This window comes from Branchiostoma lanceolatum, chromosome 3 (assembly GCF_035083965.1).
Source record: "Branchiostoma lanceolatum isolate klBraLanc5 chromosome 3, klBraLanc5.hap2, whole genome shotgun sequence".
NCBI lineage: Eukaryota > Metazoa > Chordata > Leptocardii > Amphioxiformes > Branchiostomatidae > Branchiostoma > Branchiostoma lanceolatum.
This window is the reverse complement of record NC_089724.1, coordinates 24,274,895-24,302,532: the sequence shown is the minus strand read 5'-3', so window position 1 is coordinate 24,302,532 and position 27,638 is coordinate 24,274,895. Positions and strand designations below refer to the sequence as shown.

The 27,638-nt window shown below is 41.3% G+C and overlaps 2 protein-coding genes, 1 long non-coding RNA gene and 1 other non-coding gene across 6 annotated transcripts; 2 read left to right on the top strand and 2 right to left on the bottom strand.

Moving 5' to 3' along the window:
- Positions 1-682: 682 nt before the first annotated feature.
- Positions 683-11,464, top strand: LOC136431160 (BCL2/adenovirus E1B 19 kDa protein-interacting protein 3-like). 2 transcript variants are annotated; one of them, XM_066422437.1, is made up of 8 exons: positions 683-874; positions 3,833-3,880; positions 4,607-4,754; positions 5,285-5,384; positions 5,586-5,692; positions 7,166-7,234; positions 7,893-7,976; positions 9,004-11,464. In XM_066422437.1, the coding sequence occupies exons 1-8, from the start codon at positions 826-828 to the stop codon at positions 9,044-9,046; spliced, it is 648 nt and encodes a 215-aa protein (XP_066278534.1). In that variant the 5' UTR covers positions 683-825; the 3' UTR covers positions 9,047-11,464. The 2 variants fall into 2 exon arrangements, with proteins under 2 accessions (XP_066278534.1, XP_066278535.1); XM_066422438.1 differs by lacking the exon at positions 3,833-3,880.
- Positions 10,792-26,822, bottom strand: LOC136431159 (DNA helicase MCM9-like). 2 transcript variants are annotated; one of them, XM_066422434.1, is made up of 11 exons: positions 26,456-26,822; positions 21,176-21,295; positions 20,813-20,926; positions 19,910-20,034; positions 19,405-19,486; positions 17,464-17,567; positions 16,293-16,424; positions 15,652-15,937; positions 14,884-15,103; positions 13,777-14,001; positions 10,792-12,852 (listed from the first exon to the last, which is right to left on the bottom strand). In XM_066422434.1, the coding sequence occupies exons 1-11, from the start codon at positions 26,748-26,750 to the stop codon at positions 12,528-12,530; spliced, it is 2,028 nt and encodes a 675-aa protein (XP_066278531.1). In that variant the 5' UTR covers positions 26,751-26,822; the 3' UTR covers positions 10,792-12,527. The 2 variants fall into 2 exon arrangements, with proteins under 2 accessions (XP_066278531.1, XP_066278532.1); XM_066422435.1 differs by lacking the exon at positions 26,456-26,822 and adding an exon at positions 24,980-25,067.
- Trnae-cuc (transfer RNA glutamic acid (anticodon CUC)) lies at positions 13,170-13,241 on the bottom strand. Its single transcript has one exon. It is a non-coding gene; the product is annotated as a tRNA-Glu (tRNA).
- Positions 22,724-25,167, top strand: LOC136431161 (uncharacterized). The gene is made up of 5 exons (XR_010754989.1): positions 22,724-23,003; positions 23,455-23,478; positions 23,858-23,964; positions 24,443-24,512; positions 25,012-25,167. It is a non-coding gene; the product is annotated as an uncharacterized lncRNA (long non-coding RNA).
- Positions 26,823-27,638: the final 816 nt, after the last annotated feature.

Below are 27,638 nucleotides of genomic sequence, written 5' to 3'. Positions count from 1 at the left end.
CAAAGGGGAGTTATGTCACGGAAGGGATTTAGCCACGGAAGGGAGTTTGCTACGGAAGGGAGTTTGGCATTCTCCAATAATCAACACGTTCCCAGGACAGTTTGCTTCTCCCAGCATGCTATTGGCGGAAAATACGATCTCTTTCCCAGGACCGTCTGTGCGACGAACCCAGGCGCCGCGCCACTTAGCGCTCATGCGTATAATGTATTCCAGAAAAGACTCGTACACGCATTCAGTGTTGGAATAGTGCTGTTTATTAGGACGCTGCGGAGGAGCGTGGGGTCTATGCGAAAACCCTGCTCACGTTCTTGGCGGACGTGGCCTACGTGCGACCCCGGTCTACCAGGTTACCAAAAAAACAGGCATTCGTGCCAACTTAAATATACCAATGAGGTTATATATTGCTTTGATATATCCCATTTCCACTAGACCGCGCTGCGACCACTGAACGACCAAAGATTCATAGATAGAGAACATTTTTCTAATCGCTGTGAGGTCACTCAGAGACCGCCGCCTAGTGCAAGTGCACCTAACTGCACCACACTCGTGCACGGGTTGTTTTGTTTATTTACACCACGTGACACGTGCCAGGTGAAGACGTCACCAGATGTATTTACATAATTATAGTCAGCTGACTTTGATCACGTTACCTTCCGGCACGCTGATTGGTTGTTCGTCGAGTTAATTCCCGGGGTCAGATGTTGATCAGCAGGGAATGACGTAGCAGGGAAAACAAGCCCTGCCTGCCAGCGAATCCAGGGGGGACAATTTCGACAGATTTTCGTCAATTTTTGGCCTATTTTGTCCCAGTGACGCCGAATTGAGATGGCGGAGACATCCAGAGAGCTGTCGGACGACAACAGCTGTTTGAACGGTGAGTATTTAGTACGTTTCGGCTTGTAAACAGACAGGATATGTGCACAAGTACTAGTTCTTAGGACGCAAGTCTAGACGTATCTCTCAGCTAGCTGCATCTTAAATCTTGTTCAGGCCAGGGTGGACAGAAAATTATGGACGCTTGATTGGAGCCCTGAGGGCTTTTCTTATGGCCGTACCTGCTTATCTGTGACGTGACACTGGAAAAATAGATTTTAATTGCTGTTATTTTCACGGCCTTTCAAACACCGGAAACACCCGAAAAGGGCCTCTTTCAAAATGTAAACAAACTGGGAAGTGCGCCAGTTTTCAGTCTTTAAAGGTCTGTTTATTAGTGTCATACGTGTAAGATGATGCAACCCTTGTTCTAATGTTTTTGTAAAAATATCCAGTAAATAAAATCTAAAGGCAGCGATGCACAAAATATGTTGTTGTTATGTTAAAAATATAACGTTTTATTGAACCGACATCCTGTTCTAGTGCAGAATGTACTAAGATGTGTTTTTGTAGTGTCATCACAAACCAATTTGCTCATGTAAGCAAGATCGAATGATAAATATTGATTTCCCTACAGTTTGTAAAATTGATATGACACAGAAGATTACAATGTGCATTATTGTTGTGTGGATTTCAAAACCAGTGACACGTTTATTCCACAAACAAACACATTAGTACAGATTTCCTATTCATGCTAGATTGATGATGACATGAAAAATCTGGAAGAAAATTCCTGAAATCGATTTTACATGTGTTTACATCTTTACATTATGGAGCGTGTTTGACATAAAAAGCATTGCTTTAGTTTGAGAATTCTATTAGTACGATCTTGGTACGATACTGTAGTTGCTTCCTCGATCCCCCTTGATATTGTTACTCTTAGACATTCATTGTCAGTAACAGTCACACGTAACAGCATGACTATCTATGGAGTCCACTTTTTACTTTATAGCTCAGGAAAGTTTGACACATAAGTTATGGTGTCAGAGTGACATCAAAGTGTGCCCTGAGGAAAGCATCTCTAGATCTCTCCATGGTTCACTGCTTGAAGCCACGCCCTTACCTCAACCTGATCAGGAGGGGGACTGGACACAGAAGCCCTCAGGGGAAAGAAGGGTGACAGCTAGCAGCTGGACACCAGAACTTAGAATGACACAATGAAAAAACGGAACCCCCAATTCTTATTAGTACTGAATTTCACATCAAACATCTCTCTGAAGTCTATAATAAAGAGAATTCAGACTCTACAACTGGATAAGAATCCACAAACGTATCTCTCTGAAGTAGATTGTAAACAAAAATTTGATTTTATAGTACAGTACTTGTACTGTAAACCTTGAAATGTTTGCGGTGGTTTTATTTTCCCAGACCTCTTCACAACAAAAACATAACACCGCAAATATGCGTTTCCATTGTAGTACTATTGAATAAAACTGTACAACAGAATTGTTTCACCTGTGAATTCAAAACACTGCAAAAACTTATTAATAACCCTCCTGCCATGGAAGCACGAAATTAGTAATTTGACCAGTACAGACATGTACATCACTCATCAGTCATAAAGGTACATTACTAGCTTGCAGCCAACGAGAGATGGCCCACCTGTCACCAGTGATGATTTCAGATGATGCTGAGTTCTTTGTAAAATATATCTGTCCCGACAGGGTTTAAGTTAACCACAATAGTCATGCAACCTGCAATTTGCTGGAAAATTTTAAGACTTCGGAAAAATGTGCAGTTTGGCTAACTGAATGAATCCCTTCTAATAGTCTGTTTGACTAATGTCATTAAACTATCACAGCCTTTGAGTTTGAAAGTATCAATCACTACAGTCTACCACAACCTTGGAGTTTGACAGTGTGACAGGCCGAGTGACAGTGTACTATTACATATACTAGGTGTAACAGACCGCTCCGTGAAATACAACCAGCTGCTGCCGTGCAATGTGCCTGCGAAGCTGGTGTGTTACGCCGAACGGCGGTTATACAGGCTATATAGATACAGATACAGACAGCTTTAAGATAGGAAGTTTGACATCTAGTAGTAGTAGTAAAGGTATTACCTGATCAAATATTCAAAATGCTAGTGCTTGCAGATTTGGAAGCATTATGTTGTTAATGTCGACATTCCTGTGACATGTGAAGGCTATTTATGTTGGAATGATGTCCCATAAGTCTGATAAGACCTATTCAGGCCAGGGTGATACAAAGTCCTTGGCAGGTATGTAGGACAATGACATGGAGTACATTACCTTATTGTGTTTCAAACTACATTTTGTACTTCATGACTGGTAAATGCATTAACCCCCCTTCCACTAGAGCCTAGTACTCATGATCAGTAGTAGCTACTACCTGGTTGCGACCGCTTTGCGATTGCTAAGCATGATCCAAACATTTGATAGGTCACTCAACGATAACGAAAAAATCTATTTACGTTTTGTAAATTGTTTTGTTGTCTTTTAAGTTATACTTTACATGGAGCATCATACAGACAATTTGTCAAAGTTTATTTATAATAGCCAGTGTCAGCAAGTCACATAGTATGGTATGTAGGTTTTCCCTACTCTACATTTGCAGGTTCTCCCCACTGTGTCTGCCTCTTTTTGGAAAGAGATACACGTCGGATTTTAATATAATTGTGCAAGACAAACGTTGGATTTAATTGTGCAAGACTAGATATATCATGTCTGCAAGTTGGTGTAAGACTATCAAGTAAATTTTGGTAATGTAACACTGTAAGATGCATACCAACAGCATCTGCTGGAGTTCACATTTGACCCTGAGGCCTGTGGAAACTAGGTCAGCTCATTGATCAGTCCCATGATGAAGTCTAACTTGACTCTAAGGGGCCCAGAAAAGGTAATACAATATGTAAAGCAATCAATACCATCAATCATTAGATTGAAGATGATTACCCAGTCTGCATTGTTGTTTGAAATGGTTACGTTTGAATTTTGCAGTTGGCATTTTGGAGGGTAGCAGAAGGATGTCAGGGGCTGAAAATGAAGGTAAAAGCAATTTTGAAGAAGAAGAAGAAAAGAAGTTTTTGTCTTTTCACAGATTTTAGTTTGCAGTGTTGAATTTCTTGGTTTGTGGGTGTTCATGTTGACTCCATTGTCATGTCTTGACAGTGTGTCCTCCTGCTTTACTATCCTTCAGGCCACAGGAATATAATTCTAACCTGAACTAGTAAGAATATTATGTTTGATTAATAATAATTTAGAGATTTGTTTCTTTTCAACAGGGTATTAGACTTTTAGAGGGTGCATTATTGTTGTTTTTACAGGCTGGTCATATATCTACCTGAACTGTATTGGGTCTGTCACCACTTGCTTGAAAATCCTCTGACAAAATTGTACGACAACCTATGATGAATATGACCACGCCGTATCATTTTTTAGTTGTTACGGCGTTAATTGTTGAGGACAGAACTGTAATAGACCGTCCACCGGCCTCCGTCAAAACATACAAATGCAAAATAAAAACGCAAAAATGTAAAGATTTGACAGACACTCTCTCATTGGTTGAACCACTAATTGGCTAGCATTGGTTGGACTGCAAACTTAAAGTTTGATGGACAGTCAGGATTGGTCTATTACTAAGTATTATGACTATTATGTGATCTCTCTGTATTACTGTAGACTCAACAACTTGTACATGTATGTGCCAGGTATGTAAGGAAAGACTGTTGAAGACAGAACAGTATGACCGTGAAGATTTCTGTATTTATGTAGACTCGTGGGTGGAGCTCCACTATGCCAACAATGGAGACCAGCAGCAGGGGACCAATGGGAACCTGACGTCTCCTCACAACGGGAACATGGAGAAGCTGCTGATCGAGGCGCAGCACGAGTCGCCCAGAAACAGCTCCAGGGGCAGCAGGTCAGGGTCTAAAAAATCTTCTTGCCTTCGTTGCCGACGGTCTTGATGACGACCATTCTGGCATGCTGGTGAAGTAGTGTTAAGTGTCTTTCCCAAGGGCTCAAAATCGGTGACACAGCAGGACTCGACCCCGGGACCGCTTGGTTCTGAGCTGAACATGCTGCAGTTGCGCCACACGACCCCACGTCGTAACTACTTCTTGTTGAATATCCCATATATATTTAATCTATTCTTAGTTTTTAAGGGCTGAACGTTGTGTCCTTGGGAAAGGCACTTTATAGGACTTTCCTCACTCCACCCAGATGTGAAATGGGCACTTGACTTCAGCTGGAGAGGTTATGAAGAGATGAGGTTATTAAGATAAGATGTATTAAGGAGAGGAATGGGCTCCACCTTCCAGTACCGTGCCCTAGACAGCCCTACAGCCTCAAAAAGGCTATGGGACTACCTTTACCTAATAGTATGTGAAACATATTCCCTCCAGAATACAGAAGCTTCAGCTCAGTTGTTTTTATTCTTCCACTATACAGCAGCCCCAGAAGTCCCAACAGCCCACCCCTACCAGCGAATGGTAGTGACCATGAAATGGGGAGTCTGAACGGCTCCAATGGACAAAGTGAGAAGTCCCAGGTATGTAAATTAGCTTTATCAAGCTCCAAAGAATGATATTTGTACCAAGTACTATATATCATCATCATCATTGAGTTCCACTCTATGATAGTTCTGGAAAGAGTTCCACTCTATGATAGTTTGAGGAAAATGCAAATTGTTTAACACATCAATCCTGACGTTGTTGTATGGCTTGAATCATAATTTTCTTTCCGTCTCCAGTCTGAGACAGGCAGTAGCAACAGTGCCAGTCTGCCGCCACTGCCAGAGCGGAACACTGCCGAGTGGATCTGGGACTGGTCATCACGACCCGAGCAAAACCCACCCAAGTAAGGACCCTTTACTCTGTAGTCCACTATAGGCTGCGACCTCCCTGCACGCTGTGACCGTTGAGAAACCAAAGATTTCACAGATCCCTCAACGATTTTCATACATAAAGCACAAATTTTTATACGCATTGTGCGTTTCTTTTCAAATCCTATTTGTATATCTTGCATCATATTCTGATTATGAGATCAAGGGTCACACAAATTTTGGACGCTGTATGGTCGCTATGACTCCTCTGCTCAATACTTGAGAGAGATGGGAGAAAACAGTAAATCAAAGTGTATACTATTGTAATGCAGTAGTCTTGCCGTCTCTATAAATTCACTTCAGCAAACTAATAAGGTCAAAGTCAAGGCAGGAGGTTTCTCCACAAAGTGTTCTTGAGCAAGCAGAGGGTCAGCAGGTTACGTGCCACCCAGCAACAACAAAGTCATGGACTTTAGAACTGTTTTTCTTTGACGTTTGATGGCAGAAGTTAAGCTATTGTCCAGTTTGTTACTCATTTTCAGGTTAAATTTTACCAGTAAACCAACATAACTGTAAGGAGTCCCAAAGCATAAAGCATCAGCATAAAATCAGCTCAATAAACAGTTTCCATCAGCAGATAATTTATTAGTCACCTCAGGCTACAACTCATTCCAGCGATGTCGCACTACTCTGAGGACTTCATCATGTGTCACATAGTAAATTTGTGTTGCCCCCCTCCCCTCTACAGACCCTAAATCTCAAACATCAAGCCACCTAACAATCCCTTTAGTATCCAAAAGGTCATTATGATTGACTGTCTTTGTAGATGTCAAATGTTAGAAATGTCCCATAAAAGGACACCATATTTCTTCAGTGTGAAGATTGGGATGCTTGAGTTTCAGTCTAGCTTGGAGTCTGGTAGTGCTGGTCATATATATATAGTGATATGTTGTGTATAACGAGTAGCTGTAGTTAATAACGGGGCCATCAGGATGCATTGCCACTGCTCACAAGACTGCCATCATGATGGTAACATGCATGTATTCTATCCAAGGTATGTGAAAAGTGAAGAAGCAAACAAAATTTTTTTTCACATGGTTTAACTATGATTGAAACATTTTCAGCTGTAAACCTAGTATTGGGCCAAAATTTGTGTTTTACTTCCAGTCTTACACAGGTCTAACTTCTTTGCAGTTTATTTAAGTAAACTGAGGATACTGTGGATTTCCTCTTCAAAATGCAATTTTTTTCAGAACTACAATTCATGCCGCTGTAATTTAACATGTATTTTTTTTGTGTGTACCTTCCAACCTTGTACTTCTATATTGTATTCCCTAGCTTGTTTCTGTTGCTACTATGTAGCTGTGTGTAAGCTACTCGACTAATTACCTGTTGTGTGCATGTCATTGATATGTGTGTACCAGTGTCATTGATATGTGTGTACCCTGTCACTGATATGTGTGTATTCTATCATTGATATGTGTGTATTGAATGTGTGTATCCTGCAGGGACTGGGAGAAGAAACTGAAGCATCCGAAGCACCGGCTGAGCATGAGGCACACCAAGGCTATGAAGAGGTGGGTAGACCCTGACTCATCTTCTGTATAGTCACAAATACCTATTGGATCATACATAATTAGCCCTTGAGTGCAACTATGGACTGGATAATGGATTAATGACTTAATTATGTACTATGATGTATTTATTTATTTATTTCATTATTTCTTCAACGGTTACTATTTATTTTGATGTATTTTCTATGATTGTATTGATATCGGTTACGTTAAGTTTACGTTAAGTTTATTTTTGTACCATGACTCCTGCCCCTCCGTTTCACTTTGACCTTATTGAAAAGCGGCCATATCATGGCCAAACAAGCACTCGAAGTAAAATAAAGGCTTTGACTTGACTTGACTTGACTACTGGTTTTGAACCAGTCAGGAACCGTGATGAGGGGGGATATAAACTCATTCACATTTAGGACCGCATTCTTCACACTGCAGCAGCGACACCTAGCTGCAGTGTGAAGTAGATTCATCATTCATATGGCTTCCGTCAGTCATCATTGACCATGGTAAAATCCTAATTCATATCAGCCAGTGAAGTAGAATCAGTCAGTATTACCTTGAGGAAAGTGACAGACGGTCTCTGAGGCATCATTGACTGAGGTGCAAACACTTGGTTGTATACAAGGACCTGTTATCCAATGACTGACATGGTTCTTGTTCCACACAGTGATGCTGCTGACTTCCTGACTCTGTACTTCAAGGCTCTTGTGATCAGCCACATAGCTGTACTGGGCATTGGGATTGGCATCGGGTAGGTTGGAAGCTATGTTGTGTTTGTACTAGAGCTGTGTACCGGTACAGTGTACCGATACAGTACCGGGTTCAATTAATTAGGTACAGGTCCAAAATACCTGACCCTGCTGTATTGGTACTGGACCTGACTCAGGGTATGGCCACTTTGACAGATAAAATTACTATGAAATTACCGTGGCAGTGCTTTAATTAGCCACTCTAAAGCACAGAAAACACATTTGCATGGCTGGAGTCAAATTTTCATCTGTGTTTTCATAAAAATAATACCTAACACAATGAAATATTGCAATCCCCAGAGCAATCTTTTTTATGTTGTGTGTAAGGCTTAAATGTTTGTCAAAAATATGAAATATTATGTTTTTACCAGTTCAAACATGCTTTTGTCCTATTGAAAATCTAGCATTTTCCGAAGAAGTAGTTAAGGTACAGGTTCAGGTCCGGACCTGTACCTTAACCCGAGTACCTGTACCTAAATTTTTTTTAGGTACACAGCTCTAGTTTGTACCAATACTTTCAGTGTACTTTTGTCTTGTCCAGATCCCTTATCTATCTACAAGGGCCAATACAGTCATAACGCTATACAAAAAAGAAACTGTAATATCCCTAAATGAGATTTGACGAACGTTAAGTCGTAAAGTAGCCTAGAAATATGCAATGTGATATCTAGAATAGTTCCGTTTAGTTATCACTGTAGATTATATTGGAATAAAGTTAGTGTAGTAATTAGAATTGTGGAATGATACACATAGATTGTTAATTATGATTGTTATCTGTACATTGCCATACATTTTCACCGTTGCAATTGTTGTGCAAATAAATCATTCAATTCAAATAAAGATTTTTGCTAAAAAATATAGCTGTAACCATCAAGTTTTCGATCAGTCCTCAAGTTCAAATGAGCTGTTGCTGATTTAACACTTCTGATCAGGTCACATGACATAGACTTCGGGTCATTTTCAACTTTAGAAGGGTCAGAAAACTTTTGTGTTCCTTTTAATATTTTCCATATTGTTGTCCCCTCCCAGGATCTACCTCGGCCATCGGCACATCGGCTCCAGCACCTTTTGAAGACACCATCATGCAAATCAGAAAACATGCAAGTCCGCCAGATAGCTTGCAAAGGACATTGTACAGCTTTAACTGTTATGTGACATTCAGGTTTGATGACTTTGACATTGACAAAGCCACATTAATGTGTAAAATTTTAGGCCATTCTAACTTCTGTCAAAAGGTGCAGGCATTGTTGTTTTAATTGCATAGCCTACATGAAAATAGAAAGCTTAATATGAGAAGTCCTTTTGCAATTGATCTAGATCAGTACTACAGGAAAGCTAGATGTGAAGAAAATTGTATTTGAGTTACAGTATTCACGTTAAAGCATTCTGAAAATGAAAATATACAGGACTTGTATTTTTGTTTAATTGCTGTTTTAGTATGCTCTGTCAATGATTGTTAGGTGCCGTTTTAAAGGTCTAAGTATCGTTTTTAGGTTACAACATTGTCATGAACAAGGCTTAGTAGAGAATTCTGTTTTCTTTTGTTTGTTTTAACAATGGCTTCTCCCTGAATTCCCATAAAGGGAAATAGAAATGTATGATTCATATATGTTTGAGCCATGTACAACGTAGATATTTCAGCTCATGTCATCTAGATATGTCAGCTCACCCTCAACTTGTCTGTTTTTGATTTGAAGAAAACGAAGCAGTTGTCCATAATATAAAGCTGCTGTGAAAAGGCTGCAAACTTGTCTCACAATTCTCTTCAGATTGTCTCCCAGTTCCATTTTTCCTCGCCCCTGCAAGCTTGTAGTCCACTGGTGGCCCTTGCAGCTTGCTATGTGCTGTAGAGCTTGTGATAACAACTTGATATCGATGTGTTGCTACCTATTCTCTACTTGCAAACCTTCAACATAATGTAACACACTAATGCTTGGACATGATATTTGCCCCCAAAAGAGTCCACTGTACACAATCGGATGGGGGTCACTTTGTGGAGGCACATTGCACAATAGACTGATCCTCACTGTCCATCACAATTAGCAGTTCAACCAATGCGAGCATCATAGCCATTAGCAGTTTGACCAATGAGAGAGTGGCTGCATGAATTTTTATTCTGCACATTTCTATCTTTTGATGTAGGCGGGCTGGGCTATGCGATTGGTCTACAGTGGCACTGACTGTTGCTTCCACTAATCTTGTTAACCATTCCCAGAAAGCAAGTAGCTTGGTAATGTGCCTATTTATAGATTATGTAAATTGGCAGTTTGATTGTAAGAGTAACTTGCACCATGGATAGCCTTGTAGATGTGTTGCATCATGAGAATTTCCTTTTAGCCATTTCTTGTGTTATGCTATGTCTCAGCTATTGTTATGGTGTTACCCATTGATAGTTAATTGTACACTGTAATGAAACAAGACTGACTAGTCACAGGAAATACTAGTAGACTAAACTTACAGTTGTAAGTGCCAAGTGGTACCTTGCTGTTCAAACAAAACAAATTGTAGCGCAAACCTTCATTTGGACAAGGCTTGACCTCCAAAGACACAAATGTACTTTTGATAACCCCAGAGAGAAATTGGTTATTGTTCACATGGTTAACATTTGAGAGGGAAAAAAGTTGAGGATTTGTACTTGACTGTTTCGAGAGGGAAAGGTGAAAAGTTGGGTGTAAATAAAAGTCTAACAGTGGTAAGTATTTTCATTCATGATCAAATAGATGAAAATGTGAACTTTGCATGGCTATGGTGATGCATTTTTCTACAGGTTGAATCATATAAACCAAAGGAGAAAACAGACATTATGCTTCTCAGAACACAAGTTTAAAAACCCAATATGGACAGCTGATTTGCAGTTCATTTTTGATATAGAAACTTGGAAGGCCAAACACACGTACAAGAATCTGAGCTTAAAGAGACATTCAAGTTCAAAGACATTTTATTCCACCAAACGGTAAAGCCTCTGTGTGTGTGTAACTGAATACAGATAATACATGTACCTTTTGGCATTCCATTGCACTTGCATTTCATACCAAGCAAAAGTCACATTTTTGTGTTTAAAGAAATGGTAGTTGTTAGCAAAAAGGAGATTGGTAGGAGGGGATAGACAGATGGGCTGGAAAAGTGGTATTTGTACATATCCAGTTTATGAAATTTAAAGTACAGTGAGTCGGTAGTAAGATGTGGAGACAAAGACACAAAGTGAATGCAGTGATGGGGAAACAAGACATTTGTGGTCAAGTAAATCTTGCTTTACAAATAATTAACGTTTAATAATCCGTGATGCAAAGCAAAGGAACTTTGACTTGTAATTGTGAGCCATGAACACTTGCATTTTCACTCCTGTTGTGTCATGAGTCAGTGTGCAACATGTTCAGGTCTCACAGTGTGGTCTAGATGCACCCTTCTGTTTTTCTTTGTTGTTGTTGTCATTACATGTATTGACAAACAGTGTGGTGAGAATAAACGTGATAAAACATCTGGAAACTTGCATGATGTGTTGCTGTTTTGTATGTCAGTGTGTTGATGATTTCAGCTTGAGAGCATGTGTGTACTGTGTAAGTCATTTTTCTGTTGCCTTGTACAGTCTGTGCAACGCAAATGCTGCTGTCTGAGGCTGTAATGGCAAGTAGAAGAAAAACACTTGATCTAGATATAATTTAACTATTTATTTATGGGAACTTAATATATTTCTTCTGTCATAAAAGATCATGGAAGACCATATTTCTGACTTTTTAGAAGTCCAAGCTCACAAGGTTGTAGCATGCGCTGTCCAGCAGTTAGCGACCCTGACCAAGAGGTTGGGAGTTCCAATCCTGGCTGTTGATGCCCACTCGGCATACACGTTACTGGAAAGGCCCGTGGTCCTTAGGGAAGGGCGTTAAGCCGTGATCCACTGTTCATTGTACATGTGGAAAAGAGCTAGGGGAATTTCCGTGATACAATGAACCTTTTCTCTGTGTCACAAGCTCTTCAGTGAGCTAAACCGGTTCAGGATCACTTTCACTAGGTCAGTATATGTCCATCTGATTTTGTTGACTGTGCTGTCCTTGTCCAATATGTGACAGTCCAAGTTCTGCCAGTATCATCTCAGCCTCCATGTTGTTTTGTAAGGAAAGTACATATTCCTACTGTGACAACTGTGATGATCATACTGACTTTTTGATGATGCATCCAAGGTCAGTATACATACACTGTATATCTGATGCTGCTGATTGTGCTGGCCATGTGTAATACGTGACAGCCCAAGTTTTGACATGATCATCTCAGCCTGCATGCTGTCTTATAAGGAAAGTACATATTTCTGTTGTCATAAAAGAATATACAATCATGTACAATGTATTTCTGACTTTTCACAAGTCCAAGGTCAGTATACATCCATCTGATGCTGCTGATTGTGCTGGCCACATGTGATATATGACAGCCCAAGTTCTGACAGTATCATCTCAGCCTGCATTAATAATATATTGTGTCCTATAAGGAAAAAGTACAATATATATCTGCTGTGAAGGATCATACAAAAAGTCATGTACTTCTGACTATCTTGTCCGAGGTCAGTATACATCCATCTGATTGTGCTGTCCATGTGTGATATGTGACAGCCCGAGTTCTGCCAGTATCATCTCAGCCTGCATGCCGTATTCCTCCTGCGGTCGCTCGGGGAAAGACGTGTGCATGGCGTTCACCCCTCCGAACAGCGCCGCCCCCTGCATGGAACATTCCATCAGCGTCACGGCGACCACCGCGTCCTGAACTCCGACCTCCTGGTGCATCATGACACGAGCGTGCGCCTGCGCCAGTCTCACCAGACTCTCCAAGAGACGGATGGTGGTACGGGCCGAGTTCATCTGGTCGGCCTGGCGCTGGCGTTGGTAGTACCTGCATGCAGAGGAAATAGATTTTAAACACAACGCAAAATTAAAACCATGCGAACTTGAATGCATTTACAGACTATAAATGCATTTAAGTTCACATGGTTTTGATTTCGAGGTAGGGAGAAGATGGAGTGCTTGTGGTAGTTTTAAGTTCGTGTTTGAGACAATAGTTGTAACAGTGGGGGTTCAAGCGCCTCCAACTGACCAGTCTAACTGGTCGCGACCTTGCGTGCCTGTGATCTGGGCTGCCGGTTTCGGCGTGAGTTCGAATCTCGGTTGGGATCACTTGTTTCTGCTCGCTCCTTTGATTTGTTTCACTGGTTCCCACACCGGGAATCGAACCCGGGCCTTGGCGGTGAGAGCGCCAAATCCTAACCACTAGACCATATACCACTGCGAACATTTCTGCATTTTTACAGTACCGAAATTGCCATAATTCTTCGAGACCTCAATAACCACCCACATATGAAAATTCATAGAAATCCATGAAAAGGATCTTGAGTTATAGGTGAATAGGTATATAAGTAACACAAATACACAACCCAAAAAGTACCCTTGTCAGAGGTGAACGTCCTTCCTAGTGGTGAAAAAAAAGGCAAAAACTTTGGAATCCGTGAATAGTTTCATCAGACTGGTAAATCAATGGATAAAAAGTTCCCTACACACAACCAGTACATAATCAGTGCAAAGTAACACCAGTCAGTATTGCCCTGAGGAAGGCGACAGACTGCCACTATAACATTGGCAGAGGTGATTACATGTACTCGGGTTGTGCGGATGGATGACAAAAGCCCTAGTCATACTGACGGACAAGCACCACTGGTTGTGTGTAAAAACACTTTCTAAACATTTGTAGACTGTTCTGTAAAAATGTTCCTTTGTGCTTCAGAAAAGACCAGTGAAGTCTTCAATTACTGAAAGCCCTTACTTTTTAAGGACCAGGATGGATTCCTCGGTCATCTGTGGCCTGAGAGTTTTGATGAGTCGGAAGTACAGCTGCATGGTTGCCATGGACCAGAGTTCACTGTTCTCTGTCCCCTCCTCCTCATCCCGAGTGGAATCTCCCAGCCCCTTCCCATCCAGGATGTACGAGGACACCATGCGGTCCCAGCCGTCATTGCAGGTGTCAAGGAGCACAAGAACAAGATCAAATCTGCAACATAAAACACCAAATGCATTACAAAGAGTAAGCTATAATGGTGGCAACTGCAAATGTCCCAATATTCTATCACCTTCTAGTCTGTGTAATGCAGACTCCGCGGACTGACCGGTTACGGGGCAGCTGCTATAAGCTCGATTAAATCAGGCTAATCACCTTCGTGGTAGGGAGAAACAGGAGTGTTCAGAACAAGAAATTTTGCGGTGATGAGGTTACTGCAAAAAAACGTGAACTTTAAACCACCACAAACTAAGATGCACTGATAGCCTATATCTTCACTTTTTGCAATTGTCCATTGCAAATTCATCTCTTCCACACTATCTATTCCCTAATTCTTTCTCCAGCCCTGTCAAGCTCTAAATTTTTCTCTGTCCAGTCTCATCAGTTTTGCCAAGCACTTCTTCTTTTTCTTCTTCTCGTGTCACCGCTTCTGCCTGCTACACGCTCCCCCTCCAATATTCCGCTACTGCAATTCCTCTTGGGGTCAGGGCTTCAAGGTCCTCTCTGGTGCAAGGCTCAGGCAGGAGGGGACAGACGAGGAGGTGTTCCATGGTCTGCTCCTGCCCGCAGTCACATGCCATCTGTCCATCTGGACTGAGACCCCACTTGTTCATAAGGGTCTTGCACCTTCCTGTGCCTGTTCTGAGGCGGTTGAGACATATCCAGGTTGGCCATGACCAAGCACTGAAGGCATGAGTAATCTACATTATCTATGGGGAATTTGTATTACTAGTACCCTGAGGAAGGTGGCATACTGACACCAAAATGTTGGTTAGGTAATTTTAAGTACATGTAACTCCTTGATTGCATATAAAGAACTTTGTTATCCATGATGTCTTTTATCATTCAGCAATTACATCTGACGCACTAACTTACCTGCTGAGCAGAGGACTTGCAATGGCCACGTTCACACTGATGGATTCTGCTGGGTCGTATTTCCCCTTGGGGTTACAGGCTGCCAGGATGGTACTTCTGGTGTTCAGCTTGCAGACCAGGCCCGCCTTGGCCACACTGATGGTCTGCTGCTCCATGGCTTCGTGGATGGACGCACGGTCGTGTTCTCTGATACTGTTGAACTCGTCGATTGCACACAAACCTGGCAAAGGTGGTCTTGTAGTTTGTATTTGTATTAATTTTTGTATTTATTGAAAATGAAAGACAGGTCATTACACTGGGTCAGCCTGGGCAGCTTTCGCTGGTAACGGCTGACCCACAAATACAGACGAACATACAGTAAGATCCTTACACACATACTGTGACATACATATAGTTAATGCGATACAATACAACGCATAAAACAATATAAAAATTTAGGGTTGTTGACTTGGTTCAAATCCCTAGTACTCACTGGCCCCAATGTTGTGCACACATATTTCCTCACTCGACTGAAATGAAGTGAAAATGAGTACACAGCTATCATTTCAGATGGGACATAAAGCCGGAGGCCCTGCGTTTGAGAAAACCACACCATGAATATTGAAAAGAGAAGGGGTCCTTCTTAGTGGGATTGGAACATCACCTTACAGTCCAGTCTTATGCAATTTGCATTTCCTGTACAAAAATGGTGTGTTATGCCTAAAGGCTGATTGCCAGTTATGATAAACAAACAAACAAACAAACAAACAAACAAACAAACAAACAAACCTCCGTCTGCGAGAACCAACGCCCCAGCTTCCAACTGCCACTCTCCGGAGTCCCGCACCGCTGCCACGGTCAGTCCCGCGCTGGTTGACCCTATTCCCGTGGTGAGTACCGAACGTGGCGTGATCTTCGCAGCGTACTTCAGGAATTGGGACTTCCCGGTGCCAGGATCGCCCACGAGTAGGAGGTGAGATTCGCCACGGACTTTTGTACCGGAGTCGTCGACTTGTTGGACGCCTCCAGCCATTACAAGCGCTACTGCCAGTTTTACCACGTACAAACCAAAAACCTGTCATGCAAAAATAAAAAAAGTAAAGAAACAATGAGCAACAGAAGAATATCATAACCCAGCAATTATTTCACCCCAAAGAGAGTGAAGTATAATTGTTTTTGGTTTGTATGTCTGTCTGTCTGTGTATATGTGTGTGTCTCAGACAGACCTACAGTGTATGTGAAGGGGTGAAGTCATATTGTGAGTGTTTTCACATTTTTTTAAATTACAAAATCTATCTGCAAAAAGAAATATTTTCTATTTATGCAGAAATACATAAAGCAATTTTTTTCATTCAACAAATTGAATGTAATCCTTCTTTGACTCAGAGTTTTCAAATTTTTTAGCCAAATTACGAAAGTTTTCAAATCACCTGTGGACATAGGGATGCCAGGATGATGTTCCTCCCCTGCAGTGGTGCATCATGGTATTTTTCCCAGAAGTCCGTGAACTGCTGCCGTACCTCCTCAGTGATGCTCAGGTGATTACTCCGGTCGTTATTCACCTGCAGGTGAACATCCAAAGTTAGCATGATCATAGAACCTGACTTTAATTTGTTTAAGTTGTACCTTCAAGCTTGTGTCACAGTCACCAGGAAAATGGCTTCCCCCAGAAGTCTGCAAGACATTTTCAGCAGCAATAAAGCCATAAGTGTCCTCCTGATCACTGCACAATTATTAGGGATCAGCTGATGTTTGCAAATCACCGAGTTCTGGCAAATGTAACGGTAGATTTTCAGGCCAAAAATATGATCCATTCTCTGGTAATTTTGAAACCCGATCAACAAATTCATCAGGTTGGTACAAAATTTAAAGCACTGGGTAACAATTGAAAGTTCCTTGTACACAACAGAGCTGTGTGCCTAAACAAATTTTAGGTACAGGTACAGGTACACAGGTTTAGGTACAGGTCCGAACCTGAACCTGTACATGTACCTAAACTACTTGTTTGGAAAATGGTAGATTTTCAATAAGGACAAAAGCATGTTTGAACTGGTAACAACATAATATTTAATTGTGCTAGGTACTATTTTTAATTTATGAAAACAGAGATGAAAACTTGACTCCAGCCTTGCAAATGTGTTTTATGTGCTGGAGGTAATTTCATAGTAATTTCATCTGTCAAAGTGGTCATCCCCTGAGTCAGGCCTGACCTGATTAGTACCAGTCCAGTACTGGTCCACCAGGGTTTTAGGTATTTTGGACCTGTACCTAATTGATTGTACCCGGTACTGTACTGTACCGGTACACAGCTCTAGTACACAACCAGTACATACTTGTAATGATCTGAAAATGTTTTGGTGACTGTCTGTCCCCTTTCTCAGGACAATGCTACATGTAACTGGTTCTACTTTACAATGTGTCACTGCTGCAGTGTGATTTAGAACTCGAATGCGGTCCAAAACATGACTGAGCTTATGAGGAAGGTGACAGACAGTCACCAAAACGGATGATTACAATCATGTATGTACTGGTTGTATGAGGAGTACTTTGTTATCCTCTTCAGTTTGACATGTAAGGCACAGTCTTCACGTGACTTCTCACCTGGAGATGGTTGGCTTTAAGAACCATCTGTATTTCTGGGCGCTGGTCTGCATAGAGAGACTTCCAGCGCTGTAGTACCACGGCTGTGATAGTGATGTCATCACCTGTTGGACATGGCAGAACACACAAATACTGTGGTCAGTCACACTCACTATTCGGGTTGTCATCATTCTGTTGTTCCCTGTCTCACAAGGATATTGAAGTAATAACAAGACATAGTACATGTTACTTTTCCATACGGTGCTAGGTAATACCTAGCAGTGGTGCAGTTTTGGTGCAGTGTACTCTCTGAGCAGAGGAGTGGGTCCGGCTGGTTATTCACATGTTTTTAGGTGTTTTGTAAGGCTTTCTATTTTGTTCCCTTTCCGTTATGTCTCAACCCGTGTGTTGGACAAAAATGCCGAAACTGAACACTTTAAAAACCAACCGGACCCACACATCTGCTTGAATTGTAGTGAGACTGCCCCATTTGTTTATTTATGTACCCCATCTGTTTATTTATGCTTCTAGGCAAGGCCTTCTGCTGGCCTGTTTCGGGAACCCTGTCACATGCCCCATTATTGAATGTAATGGATTTACAATTATCCTTACTAATTATGCAGATTAGCCCCTGTTTTCTATAATTAGACATCGATTGTGCAAAGCACCATCTGAGCTCTCTACATACAAAACTTCACGACAATCTCTTCACCCCTTCTCAAGTAATACGTGTCCGAATGTCAAAACAAAAACACCCACTGCAGTTCTGAACAAGCCGCTAGGGGGCCCAAACTTACAGAACTTACTTCTTGTGGCATGAACTATCTACCACACAAATATCATGACCATAGCACTTTCAGAAAATATGCCAGTAAATTTTGAAGCTCCGCTGCAGTACCTTAGGTACTCGCTAGAAGGCCCATCATCGAACTTGACCTTTCTTTCCGTAAACCCTACCCATCCACTAAATATCATACAGATCCATCAACAGCTTCTCGAGTTATGTTGTCCACAAGAAAATACACATCCACACAAAGCCCGCTGCAGTACCGACGGAAAATGCCAAGAAAACCATTTTTGAACTTGACCTCCGTTTCTACAACATCTACACACCTGCAAAAAATCATGAAGATCCATCAACGTTTCCGTCACTTTTTTTGCCTACATACAAACGCACGAAAATTAAAAGTCCGCTGCAGTACTGTTGAAAAACGCATGGTGAACCATTTTTGAACTTGACCTTCCTTTGCACAACCACTACACACCTACCAAAAATCATAAAGATTCATCAAAGGTTTCTTGAGTTATGCTCTTGACATACATACAGACCCACCAAACAGCTGGCTCAACCGAAAACATAATCTACCCCGAGTACTATAGTACTCGGCGAAGATAATCAGGAAAAAAAGTCAGGATCATTATATTCAATCAAGGTACATGAAGTGCATGATAATTAGATATACAAGGGGTACAGCTCAAACATTACACAGAGCTAGGTTCTAACCCAGGATCTACATGTCATACATCATTTGAAGGAATCTTGTTACTTATACATTACTTTTTCTGTCATTTATTATCAATTATCATGAAGGAACTTTTAAAATATTGACAGACACAGTTGGAATTTCATCAGGAGGTGAGCAATGGGTTTGCCTGAAGGATGGAAAGAATCTAGGGCTGGGCAGAACCCTACATGATTTCTTTCTTCAGAGTTCACCTCAGAACCAGACCTAATAGCCTGGAAGCACCCTTGAGGAGGCCCCAGAAGAAAGTGGGAGGACCATGAGTCTTCAACAGTCAGAGAGCTAGCTATAGGGTCATCAGAGCCAACTGGAGGTCATATGCCGAAAATGGAACATCCAGGAGAGAGATGTCTACAGCTGTCAAGCGCCAGCAGTTGATGCCCGTGGGTGATTGATTAATTGATTGATTGATTGATTGATTGACAGGTATCTTTCTTACCTGGTTTACAACAGTCGACCAGATCATCCTCCAGAACTACAGCCATGGAGCGGGGGATGGTACCAACTGCCAGCCTCTCCACCTGAGATGGGGAGGAGGAGAATCCAAACTGAAGATTTATGGCTGCAGAGAATATTTCTGATAAAACTTGGGGGAAATTCCATTAAGACATCACGTTTGAAAATAGATGCATTTTGTATACGGTCAACCTGTACAAGTGACCACCTGTATATAAGAAGCACCTCAGACTACATACAGTATAAGAACCACCTGTGCAATTGTGACCACTCTTTGGTGTTCCCCTAGATCATTTTCTCATGGACCCGAGCATTAAAAATCTTGTCTATCGTGAACACCTGTCCACAAAGTCCTGATTTTTCATGGTCCACTGAATGGGTCTTAATTCTTGGGTTTGACTGTACCCTTAAGACTTAATGTCCCCTGAGTGGGTCTTAATTCTTGGGTTTCACTTAATGTGTTCAAGACATCTTGTGCCACGTCCTACCTGCTCCTGCACCTTGAGTTCCTGGTAGTCCCTGCAGCTAGAGGGCGCTGCTGAGCTGTCTGTGAGGCACAGCAGACGGGTGGAGTCACAGCCCTCTGGGTTGGGACAGCTCGCAGGTTTGCTGCCTGTATGGAGACAAACACAGAGAAACTGATGTTCATGACAGGTCACTTCACCTAAACACTCAACTCACTCAAATTTCTGAAACTTGCCTTTTGTTGTACATCATCATCATTGGTCATCATCATCATTGGTCGACTGTGGAACAGGCCACTGTGAGTATCCTTGTTGGCCAGTGAATAATCTACTTTGGTATGTAATTTGTAAAACTATAGTACTGTTGTAGACTTCAATTTTGCAATACTATTAGAAAAGCTCCATGGTAATTATTTCCTTTGCCAGGATGTTATATTTTCAGTTTGGCTATGGTGGAGTGTAAACAGCATGACTCAAGAACTATTGATGGATGTTCATGATTTTTTATAGGTTGGTACATGTATGTATTTAGGAGACGAAGGTCATGTTCCAGAATGGGCCTCCTGGAGGCTTCCTACAGTACGGCAGTGGATCTTGTGTGTGTGTATGTCTGTTTGTTTGTTAGCAGCATAACTCGAGAAGCTGTGGATGGGTTGTCATGATAGTTGGTAAGTGGGTAGGGGTGGGCAAAACAAAGGTGAAGTTTGATCATGGGCCTTATCTACATTCTAGTGCCTATCTCCGGTACTAGTACGTTGTAAGTGTTAACTGTATTATTTAGTACTGTTGTGAGTGTTACCTTTATAGTACTGTTGTGTTACCTGTATAGCACTGTAAGTTGTAAGTGTTACCTGTATACTACCATTGTGTTACCTGACAGTGTATAGTACTGTTGTGTTACCTGTATAGTACTGTTGTAAGTGTTACCTGTATAGTACTGTTGTAAGTCTGCCCTAACAGTGAAGACGTGGTGACACTTGCTGCACTGGTAATCACGCTCGTCCTCTAACACTCGCACCGGAGAGGTACGAATTACTGTCCCTGGGGTAAAAAAGGAATCACTGTTAAAATCATTTGAAGTATTGGATACTCTAGATGCCAGACTCTAGCAGGGCCTGCAGAGAATTTGTTTCGCAGCCCAGACAGTTAACCTGCCCTCCTACATTTAATCTAAGTGCTTGACTGTCACAGTATTAATCACAGTTACCTTATACAGACAGGAGACTGCCGATGTCAGGGTTGTACAGCTCTGGAGACACCAGCAGACCTGAGATAGTTAAACACAGTTACCTTGTACAGACAGGAGACTGCCGATGTCTGTAGTCTGTGGCAGGGTTGTACGGTACAGCTCTGGACACACTGGCAGGCCTGAGATACGGGCATGGATGTGGGGCTTCAACACCATATCATCTGGAGGAAACAGAGTTAATATAGTTCAATGATATCACTGTGCACAAGTCTGTGCTCAAACCTCTAATTGGAAACACTCAAAAGTTAAAATCCTTCACACACCTTTCAAATGCTGAGTGTTGAGTGGAGAATGCAGTCTAGTGTACCTGTTCATTTTTAAAGTGTTTTGTATGACCTGGCCAGGGTTTGAACCCCCATCCTTCCTAATAAATACTCTGCCTAGGCAGCTCATAGAAGTACATGTATTTCGTTCTCTAATTTTTGTCCTTGAAAAGCATTTTGGTATTTATATAATTTAGAATTGAACAAATACATAACGTTACCTACTAATTCTAAGAGGGTCTGAAATTTTCTCCCTTAACCTTAACTGTTTTTTCTACACCTCAGTTTGACTGAATTGCAACAAATACTTCACCCCAAGGAAGTGAAGAATTGTTTTTGTTCTGTCTGTGTGTGTTTCTGTTGTATGTGAAGGGGTGAAGTCCGCTATCTCTAATTGCGGTCTTTCTAAAAGATTCACCAATGAGGACCTTGTGTGGCATCGTGCGGTATAAAAAACTATTAATAATAAAGGTTAGTGTGTTTGGCCCAAGTGCAAAAGGTTCAGGGTCTGAACTCCTGACAATGTGACATGGCCCAGGAGTATGTTGTGCTCTTGGAAAAGGCATTTTACATGAATTTCCTCACTTCACTTAGGTGAAAATGATTACCTTAAGCTTTGGGTAGGGATGTCCCTGGGACATTAAATGGAGGTCCTGTGTTTGAGGACAGCCACACCTCAAGCACATCAAAGAACCAATCACTAAGGAGAGGTGACAGTCGGGGGGCTTAGTGGCGAGATTTTTTTGTCTGCCTCCCTTCCAGTACTATGGATGGCAAAATATGGATTCATATCCTAAAAAGTACAAAATATTTCTTCAAATCTAGAAGCCTACATGGTGTGACCTATTACATATGCTGACTCATTATGCGAATTATATTCTCAAGTACCAAACGTTCCCATGCGACCACTTATAGCCCATGCATCCACCACGCTTGCACTATGCTGTTACGACACAAGACTACATGATGTAGATTTCCACTGTTAGGCCACGATATGATTTCTTGGTTCCCAGCTTTTAGCAGGAAAATTATGGATGGAGCAGGCGATGTGGAAATGAAATGAAAACTGTGATAGACTCTATCATAGAGCCAGAGAATCCTTGTCCAAGACCTATATCAGTTATGTTGTTTCAAACTTAAACCTAAGTATGTTGACTTCTGTGGTGGTATTTGGGACTATCACCGGGTGCTTGTTTCTTTCTATTTTTTTTCTTCTCCTGCCCACTTCATTATTTTCCAACAAAAATACAAGAACCAATGAAATGAATTGGTACGACCTTTTACACAATGAGTAATGGAAAAAAACCTGTAACAACTTTCCCAGCCACCCTAGCAGCACTTGTAGCACATGCGTCCACCACGAATGTACCACGCACTGACACACCAGTAGATTTCCACTGTTGTCATTGCCAAACCAATCAGAGAATGACACAGCGTCAATCCTCTGGTCAGCAGAGTGCAAACTGTTCGTAACCGTTTCATCTGAGAACCATTCTACCAGAAGACACGGTTGTGACCAGACTTGCCTCACGTTTTTCTTGAGAGTCTTATCCGTCGCACTTCGAACCTGAACTTAATGGGCGCTATGGGTAGTCAACTTGCAAAGGTAAGAAGAAGCCACTTAAAGTTTCTTGTCTTTTGTATACTACTAGTACCATGTACATGTACATGTACATTTGTAGTACTACTATAGTACGGTAGTACCATTTACCAAAAGGTAAAAGAAATGTGTGGAAGATTTACTGACCTCTTTTGTTGCATTTCATCTCTTTTCTATGCGTTGCTTTGGGCGTACAATGTACATGTTTATAAAGATTATGCAATGTAAAAAGTAATGACTGAGCTAGAACGTTATTCTATCTTACAGCACTTTTCACCATTAGTTCTTGCGAACTTAGCATTGATAAACCAGTTACTATTCTGTGTAAGTGTGACTTCCATGGTCGAGTCTGTCTCATAATGTACGTAGTACATGTACATGTCACTAGTGAGTACGCATCTCATATGGGTATTTCCAAGACAGCAACTGATGTACTGTTACCTATCTATTCATACAGACTGCAGGCAAGGCAGCGGTACCGGTAAGTCCTTTTTGTTTATACATTGTGTATGAGTGTGTAAAGCATTGGAGAGCTTTACCCAGTTGTAAGTTGCCCTGACAGTGTTGTGACCCAAGTAAAATATGGGAGTATCTAAATGATCAAATGTGAAGTGGGAAGCTTGTGGCTGCATGTTCCATTAATGCTACAGATTAAGTCACATTTGACATGTATAATGTCCTGTTTGGTCTAGTACAGTAGTATGGCAGTCTATCAAAATGATAGTCAAGTCAAGTCAAAGGTTATACACAACAATTGTAACGGCTACAATGTAAGGCAAAATACTACTGGCTACTTAAAGTATAGTTTGAGTTTACGTAGTCAGATGAACAATTTTCTCCTGTTTTATTTTCCTTCCCAGCTCTTTGGAGCATCTGCGGTCGGTCTGGCCAGCATGCCGGGCCTGCCTAAGCCTGACAAGGCCTTCGGGCCGAAGGTCTGTGCCTTCAGCTCAGCTGATGAAGCCAGGTTAGTAATCATCACAACGCTTCAAACAAGCAGAAAAAGCATACTAGTATACAGTCAAACCTGCATTGGCGACCATCTCGACATTTTGACCACTTTCTGGTCCCGTCTTTTACATTGATTTCTTTTTCCCCTTAAAATTCAAGTGAAATGACCAAAGAACTAAGAATCCAGTTATGATCACCTTGAGTGGTGACCATAGATAAGTGCCCATCATATAAACTGTTCACAATGTCATTAATAACTAGAGTATCAGGGGTTAAGAAGTTCAATATATCCCAGGGGATCGAGCCTCTGGACACACCTAGGTCCCTGGCAACTTATTAAGCCACTTGACAGAGCTTCATTCCGTCACAATGTTAGAGTCCTGGTCAGAACACAAAGTGATGCCAGCACCAGAGATGCTTTATTACTTCCTAGTTGCTATCGATCATGAAATCTATGACCATTGAGTGACATGTTTGTTGTCTGTTTTTTGCAGCATCAACCCTGGCTACAAGGTGTACAAAACAAAGTGTTCTCAGTGTCACACAGTGTAGCCTGGCAAACAGGTAACTTTAGATTCCACAACTTAATTTCTGTCATACTTAGTCATTTTTTTACGAGTAGGGGGATTAAAGTCAAAATTTCCCACAGTGCGATCATCATGATTATCTAGTCACTGTAATTCTCATGGGAATTTCTAGCCTGTTATATAATTAAATATTAGATTAGATATCAGTATGGTCTCATTCATGCGTGTGAAACACAGCAATACATGTACATGCTATTTCCTGACAAATTTTGAATTTCTATGTCTAACATCATGTAGTGGAAAATTCTTCCTAATGATGGTCTTTATCAATTTCGTCTCAAGAAAATCTGCTAAGTTGCAAATTGCAGTTATGGGATCATTGGTTAGAAAACACACACTAACGTATCGATGTTGCATGAAAGCTATACAGAAAGAAATAACATAGATTCTCCATGAATATAGTGTGAGGGATTGCATTAATTTTTTCTGAAGGTACCGCTCCACCTTACTATGCCTTTTGTCTCTACTCTCTACAGCGAGTCGGGAACATCAGTATGCTGCCACCACGACACCCGGCACCGATGATGTCCACCTTAAACTGGAAACTGAGCAGGCATATATGAAGAACATTATTGTGTTCTACAGTAAAAGTTGACACAATAAAATCTGTTCAGAATTCCTTTCAAAACATACCTGTTGCGTTGCCTTCTTTTCTGTCGAGAAAGTAGCTTTGTTAAATCATAATTAACTGCCATGAACAGCTTAAATAGTTTGCTACTCATATACTAAATCACGGGTTCATCTAAATCAGGAAAGAGGGGCGCTGTACCCTCTTGTTTCAGCCCAGTGCCTCCTTGTCAAATTCAGATTTAAGCTTAATATCCAGCATACAGCCTTCACTCAGCAATCGATTATTTCATAAATACATAGAATTCGCGCCCTCGCCTATGTGTGCTCCCCCTTATTCAATTTTTCTAGAAAAACCCCTGTAAATAATACTAACTTTATGAAACATATAGAGCACAGTTCAGATTGAGAATACATATTTCAGAGACAGTAAAATCTGACGAATATTCCAGCCATCCTTTAGGTGTAACCTCCATTAGTACATGATGTAGTTGTTGGAGTGGAACATGTTAATACAGTTTTATGATTAAATAAGAGTTCCGCGACCTCATACCTTCACCAAATAATGTTAACCTTAATCAATAAGTAGTGTATTTTAAAGGTTTTTATTGATTATGCGCATATGGTCCTCATCTGCATAAGCCATCCAAGAAATCAGAGAACCAATAAACTGAATTGGCCTCATGATAACTGTAAAAACTGTTACAGTAACAACTTTCCCAGCCACCTTAGCAGCACTTGTAGCCCATGCATCCACCACGAATGTACCAGTAGATTTCCACTACTAGTACTGTTGTCATTACCCTGGACAGACACAGGGTGTACTTAATCATTTCATCTCTTCTACCAATTCTCCAATCAGATGTTGCGGTTGGGGGGTGCTAGCATACCGTAGTGGCCGAGGTTTTTCTAGTCTGCACCCCTTCACTCTAAAAAATCATGGCCACTATACTATTAGCCCCGACAGTAACCTCTACTTGGTGAGGGGGGGGGGGGGGGGGGGGGGGGGGGGGGGCAGACTCAAAAAATTTACTAGCCGCCCACCACCTCCCATCTGCTTGAAGAATATGGGTCCTTCCCAGTGTTAGTGGATCAAACCTTACAGGATAGAAGTATAAAATTGTTATCATAGGCTTCAGAATCTTCAGAAAGATGAAGGCGATAACCTCAACAGAAAGCAGAAGACTACGCAAAAGGGTTTTCTGATGTATATTTGTATTTTTTTCTAGTCTGTCTGTGTGTGTTTCTGTCTTATGTGGTGGGGTGAAGTCTGCTGTCTCTGATTGATTTCTTTCAATTGACCAGCGAAACCAATAATTGATAAATGAATAAAAAAACAATTATGACCCTGACCTTTTTGTGTGTGGTCCTGGTACACGGTCCTGGCAGCACGGACTAGCGCCGCATCAAACTGAGGCAGTACCTCCCGCGGATGGTGCAGTAACGCATCGCTGACCGTCATGTCTGTCGTGTCAAACAGTGTCATGGCGTTCACGACCACCGCGTGGTGAGCGTTGTCATCTTCCTCTAAAAGAACCTCTACGAGGTCGTCCTTGTGCTGGTTTAAAACAAACCTCTCCAGCTTCAAGGTCAGGTTCTCCTTGTCCTGGGTGTTGGGGGCTGCTGGGATATCATGTTGGCTTGACATTTTCTGGAATACATCAGTAATAAGCGAACTGCAAACATAAAACCACTGGGAACATAATTTTCTCTTTTTAGTTTTACAGTCATTTTTACCTTTTACATGTACAATCATAATTTCTAGTGATGCTGAAGAAGTGTGATGGATGTCACTCGAAACGTCCGAAGAAGGTCTCCGAATTCTATCCAGTTGTAGAGTTTGAATAATTTGTCTTTATACAGTACATACATGCAAGGAGGTTAAAATATTTTAACCTCCTTGACATGTATACAGACCTTTTCCTGTTTACTCAAGGTACAGTACAGTACCTCCTAACCTAGCCGCGGAGACTCTAGTGGAAAGACGTATTTACTTGTATATTATACAGTGTCTGTTAGAAGACACTGTATAATAGTAAATACGTCTTCCCACTAGAGTCACCGCGGCTACTCCTAACCCAACCCCCCTCCCCAGATCCCAGTAAAACTACACACCAAATTTTAACCTCCTTGCCTTAACAACACACACAGCCAAAGTACGCCTACCTTTCAACTATAGGACCACAGCCTACTTCCCAATTAGCATATAAACATATTGATACTCAATTTAGGTTTAGGATGGACCGAAATGTGCCTTTACGTCTGGAGCTCCGTTTTGCTTTCTTGTTTCCCGCGCCAATGACGTCACTAAGGCGCTACCATATTGATTTTGGGATCCCTTTATCCTTACAGTGTTAAAATTTGCAGTATTTGAGTATCATCCACTATTTTTGAAATATTGAATTATGTCATTATTTTTAATATATAGAATGAATTTTATTTTTATTTTCTTTCTTTTTCTATAATTTATATCAACATTTACCCCTATCTCAGATTGTTAGAGTCAGTCGAAATCTCGCGTTATTTGTGACGTCAT